The sequence below is a fragment of the Podarcis vaucheri genome, assembly GCF_965113315.1.
Source record: "Podarcis vaucheri genome assembly, chromosome: 4".
NCBI lineage: Eukaryota > Metazoa > Chordata > Lepidosauria > Squamata > Lacertidae > Podarcis > Podarcis vaucheri.
Genome location: NC_138762.1, coordinates 75,126,210 through 75,132,048, shown reverse-complemented (window position 1 = coordinate 75,132,048; position 5,839 = coordinate 75,126,210). Strand labels below are relative to the sequence as shown.

At 46.4% G+C, this 5,839-nt stretch overlaps 1 protein-coding gene across 4 annotated transcripts in view; it reads left to right on the top strand.

Annotated features, from left to right (window-relative positions):
• Window positions 1-111: 111 nt before the first annotated feature.
• The window catches only part of LOC309530855 (cohesin subunit SA-2-like), a 59,873-nt gene continuing 54,145 nt past the window's right edge, over window positions 112-5,839 (top strand). For all 4 annotated transcript variants that reach the window (XM_082220019.1, XM_082220018.1, XM_082220017.1 and 1 more), the window contains exons 1-3: window positions 112-257; window positions 1,193-1,308; window positions 4,116-4,283. In XM_082220019.1, coding sequence (XP_082076145.1) covers window positions 4,240-4,283 — 44 coding nt within the window. In that variant the 5' untranslated portion in view covers window positions 112-257; window positions 1,193-1,308; window positions 4,116-4,239. The remainder of the gene's footprint in view (window positions 258-1,192; window positions 1,309-4,115; window positions 4,284-5,839) is intronic.

Here is a 5,839-nt window from a genome sequence, read left to right as displayed (position 1 = left end):
CCTCCAGCTCCGCCCACCGCCAGCCCGGAGCAGAAGCAGTTGCCATGAGAGGGGCGGGGCTTGAAGGAAGAGCGGTCCAAAGCGGAAATCTCGTTCCTATTGGGTAAGCCGCGGCACGTGATGGGGAGGGACCGGAGAGCTTCGAGCGACTTTTGTGGGCGGGGCTCGTGCCGCTGCTGGGATTGAACGCCGGGGCGGGCCGCTCCGCCCGTGTCAGAACCGGGCCTTAGCCTGGGCCGCTGTCGGGCAGCAGAAGGGTAGGGGGCCGCGCTCGCGGGCGGGCGGGCAGGCGGGCGGGTAGTGTCCGGGCTGAGGAGGGCCGCGGTTGCGCGACGCCGTGGCTCCCTTGCTTGCGCAACGCTCCGCGCGCGTGACCCGCCGCGTTCTCGGTCGTCGCCCCTTTTCATCCCTTTCCGCCTTGCGCGGCGAATTTCTCTTCCTTTCTGCTCCTGCTTCTCCCGCTTCGTCGCGCTCTGCTCCACTTCGCAGCCTCTCCGCGTACTTTCCCTGGGTGGCCCTCCGTTTGCTTACAAGGTTGGGTGGGAGTTTCCGAACAGGGCAGGAATTCAACCGCTGGAAGTTTTTTGCACCCTATTTCGGCCCCTCCCACCCACCTGCCCCGTGTGAAATTTGTACCTGTTGATTTTCTGGTGTGGTTAAGGACACAGGAATCTCAACCCCCCGCCCGCTCGCAAATGATGACAATCTCATCTTCTTGTTTGGGAATATCTTCTTTTTGCATTCAAATCTTGCCTAGCACCCTCCTACGAACATACTTTACTTTGCCCTGGCTGGGGAAACCTAGCCAGATGGGCGGGGTATAAATAATGAGAATCATAGTAATAATTCTGTATTTGGGTTGTACTTCCTCTTTAGCTGCAGTCATGATAACTGTAAAAAGATTTCCTTTTCTGAACTATATGTCCTATTCTAAACAGCTGTAGGTTTCTCTCCTCATCCCCCCCCCAATCTCTTTTTAAAAGGGGATTATTTTCTCTTTGGTAAATCATATTTATACAGCAATCTCTTTCTTCTGTGTATTATATATCATAACATACGAAGCAACGGTCTCAAAGCAAGTAGATGTAGAAGGAATTTTGTCATTGCGCCACTGGTGAAATGTTTGTTCTTTCTTTCTTTCTTTCTTTCTTTCTTTCTTTCTTTCTTTACCCATCACCTTTTTCCTCCCAAGGAACTCAAAGGCAGTATACTGGGTTCTCCATTCCCCATTTTATCCGCACAACAACCTTCTGAGGCACATTAGGCTGAAAGACAGTGACTTGGAGAATTTCAATAGAAATTAAGGAGGTAAGAAGAAACCTGTTGGATCAGATGAAAGGCCTATCTAAGCCAGCTTTCCTGCAGGCAGGTGCATCTACTAGGCCTATAGGCAGGTCTATGAAGGTGATCACTCTCCCTGGCTGTTGCCAGTCTCCCCTCATAACTATTTAGCGGCATGAAACCTTTATCCTTGAGAGTCCTATTTGGCCCTAATCCGCTTTTAAGGACATCTTAGCCTGTGGTCATCATAACCACATATTTATTTTTTATTCTACAGTCATACCTCTTGTTATGTTTGGTTCAGGTTACGTCTTTTCAGGTTGCGTCCTGCGGAGACCCAGAAGTACTGGAAAGGTTTACTTCCGGGTTTCGCCACTTGCGCAGGCGGTCAAAATGACGTCATGCACAGAAGCGGCAAATCGCAGCACGCACAGACGTGCAGATGTGGGTTGCATTCTGCTCATGTTGTGAACGGGGCTCCGGAACGGATCCCGTTCGCAACCAGATGTACCACTGTATTAAGCACTTTTCTTCCATAATGGAACACACGGTGGTGTACATGTGGTTCCTTGATTACACCCTATGTGAAGAAACATTTTCTTATGTCTGTCCCAAAAGTATTACCAATCAAATTTTTGCCACAGGTGGTCTCCCTGTGACTTGAAACTTCAATGCATAATAATAATACCGAACTTTGTATAGTGCTTTCCTGCATTCATGCACATTGTTTAGTTGTTATATTTAAGCAACCTTGGAAGACTTGATTAACACATTGTTCTGCAGCCCAAGACCTCGTTCATTTTGGCAACGAGGACAACAAATAAAAATGATAAAAAATAAAGCAGACATGTGCTGAGGTGCCTAGATCGGGATACAAATAGCTTTCTTTCCTTCATCTGATTGCTCATTTGGTGTGTGAAGTGGGGCTGATAAGCAGATTACAGCTGGTCTGCCTGGATCAGTTGAGGAGGGATGTTTGCCAATATGTGTGCATTGTGGGTTGTGGGGTTGGTCGCACTCAATTTCGGCCCCAGCCACTAATCTCATGCCAATCCTGAAGGGATAGTAAAAGCACCTGACTTCCTTAAAGTATCCTGATAATTCATAATATCCTTAGAAAACTACACCTCTCCGGATACTTTGGGGGAAGTCATGCCCTTTTAATGTGTGGCTTGCACACAGCCCAGCAAAGGTAAGTAAAGCTGGAGGTTGGTGGTGGGGAGAGAGTTCACCTAGTGAGATTTGAACAGATTCATAACCTGGTCTCCTAGCTGCTATGCTACAACAGCTTAGTTTATGAGCAACTTGGATTAAGAACACTGCAAAGCCAGAACTAGGTGTTTTGGTTTGTGAACTTTGCCTTGGAAGCAGAACATGCTCGCTTCCTGTTGAGCGTGTTCCATTTGTAAATTGAGTCCCCCGCTGCTATGGGAAAGCACGCCTTGGTTTAAGAATGCTTTGCTTTAAGAACGGACTTCTGGAATGGATTAAGTTTGTACAGTCATACCTCGGGATAAATATGCTTCAGGATAAGTATTTTCGGGTTGCGCTCCATGGTGACCCGGAAGTAACGGAGCACGTTACTTCCGGGTTTCGCCGCTCGCGCATGTGCAGATGGTCAAAATGATGGCATGCGCGGAAGCAGCGAAACGCGACATGCGCGGTTGCGTCTTACGTTCTGTTCAGGATGCAAACGGGGCTCCAGAACGGATCCTGTTCGCATCCCGAGGTACCACTGTACTGTACTACAACTCCTGTCTTAAGACACAAAGTATCTATGAAAAAGACTATGTTACTGTTTTACTATAACATACACTGTGTTATGAAATTGTTGCTATGCTACTATGAAATTGTTCTGTAGTGTTTGTCTCAATTTTAAAATTTAATTTTTATGCTGCCCTTCCTCTGAGGATCACAGGGGCAGTTTACAATATAAGAACACAAAAGTACATAACATAGTATCAAACAAAAACAGTAACCCTCCCACTTAACCAGAGGCCTGGGAGAAATGTATTCCTGTTTCTTTGTTGTAAGCTGCTTTGAGCAGGATTTTTCTTGTGGAACAGTGGCATGCAAATGAAATGAATGAATGATTGACCTAATAATGTTGCGAAATGATTTCTGTGTAACACAAAAGATTGCATACTGCATGTTGACTGATGGCTGGTCTTCAGAAATGCTGTTATTTCAGCGACTTTTGTCTTGTGGGATTGTAAGTAATGCTGATTAGATTCTCCTCTTAGCCATGTTGCTAAAATATACCGTATTTTTCACCCTATAGGGCGCACTGGCCCATAGGACGCACCTCGGGTTTTTTTTGGGGGGGGGGAATGAATAAAAAAAATTTATTTCCTCTCCCCCAGCCGCGGGGCTGGGGTGGGGGAAGCCCAAGCTTCCCCCGACCCCAGCCCCAAGAACAGGCTGCTGCCCGCAAGCCTTGTGAGCCCGCGGGAACTCCCGCCAGGCTCACAAACTTTGCGCACACCTGCGCGAAGCACGGGGCGCCCTCCGGAGGGCGCCCCGTGCTTCGGGCTGCAGGGTGCTGCCCGCAAGCCTTGCGAGCCCACAGGAACTCCCGCCGGGCTTGCAAGGCTTGCGGATAGCTTCCTGAAGCCTGGAGAGTGAGAGGGGTCAGTGCGCACGGACCCCTCTCGCTCTCCAGGCTTCAGCGAAAGCCTGCATTCGCCCCATAGGATGCACACACATTTCCCCTTCATTTTTGGAGGGGGGGAAATACTGTAATTTTACTGTTGTGTTTTCAAACTGCTGCTATTAAATATCGTATTGTAATTTTATGGTATGTATTGTCTGTTTTTTTAAAAAAAATTGTACAGTTCTGCTGTTCTGAGGAGAGCTGAAGAAAATGAATTTGAATTGCTGTTGCAAATATTCTTTTTCATGATGAAGCGTCTGATCAGAATGACCTGCTTTCTGTGCTGCTGAGAGGATGTAGCGAAAATGATAGCAGAGCCCAATTCCGTTGCCAATCTCCCCAACCACAAGTAAGACTTTTGACAGTAGTGTACAGAACTTATCTTGTTGTTTTTATTGAGAAGTTTATTTTATTTTAGTGGTCTGGAGTGGTGTGTGTGTGCTCATACATTAAAAATGTTGCTTGTCAGTTTATAATTTTAATATGATACAATTATATAGTTTCATGTTTAATATATCTTAACACTTAACAATGCCAGCAAAACTTAATAAGATCAGAGTTAAAATAAGAAGGAATCCGCTAGGATAAAATATAACACCAGGTTGGAGAAGGCTGAGTTAGTATAATTTAGGGTTGCCAGGACAAACTCCAAACTTGTTGAATATAATGTCTGAATTGACAAACCATCAAAACTGACTCCGAAATTGAGTGAAGTGAAAAGTAGTTTGTGCAGATACCTCCATAAAAAGTGGAGTGCTGGTCAAATACTAAATGGTAGCAATCAAGTGGCCTCTAAACCACAGTTTGCCCATAGATTTGTAAGTTCAGACCATGGTTTGTGTTCCCAGCAAGAGTTAGCCACAAACTCTAGCTTGGCATGGCTGGCTCATGCAGTATTGCTCTCCAACTTTTTCTGAGTACCCTGCATTTGGGTCAAAGTTCAGTGGAAGCTGAGCCATCTGGTTTTGGTTGTGGGACTGTTTTACCCTAACTTTTAGCCTGGTACGGCAGTTTTGTTTTTTTAACTTGGAGGAAGGCAGCAGAAGGCTTATAGGCTACACCTACTTTGCAAAGCCTTTCCCCGTCAGAAGCATTTCCTCCCATTTCTCCTTCAGACCGCAGCACATGCTGTACAAGTTGGAAGAAAAGCATTGGTGAGCCAGATATGGCCTATGGGTTGCTGACCCTTGCTTTGACTTGTGTTCAGTTTGTGAAACAGAGGTTAAAGGAAGCTAGAGACTGATTTATGGATGGAGAGTTAAATACCCTCCCCGCCCCGCCCCCCCCATGATGTAAAGCGTATACCCACTCCTATTTTGCTTTGGTTGAATAGCTGCAAAGTATGTAAGCACTTCTTGCTTTGAGACATATGTAACATGTAAAGTTGCATGTGGACAGAAGTAGTGGTGGCTGGTGCCCATTGGACAAGGAGGCCAATGTTAGGCAAGGGCAGTACCATTGACCAGCATCTTGGTGTCATGTGAACAGTGGGTTAAATTACAGAGTGTTTGGCCCATGTCTTGAGTTAGCAGATCCCCTGTGGTTGCTGGATGCTCTGAGATAAGAGTGCCAGGTGCTGTGAGTTACCCTGTCAACACCAGCAAGGCTGATTGTCTGACTTGCTGAATCATTCACCATCCCATTGGTTCAGGAATGTAGAGGCAGACATAATAGTCTGAAGGGCGTGTATCTCATTACATCCTTGTTCCAGGGTCTGACTCTGAATCTCTGAGAGTCAGGGTAAGAGGCTGGGTGGTTGTTTGTTACACAGCAGTGTTAGATAGCATGGTGATCGTGTTTGTGGATCTGTTCAAAGACCAGAAGAGACAGTATATAGTAGATAGCAGTGTTTAGCTTTGTCTTGTCCCTGGAGGCAACAATCACTTTGCTACTTTGAGCTGTATG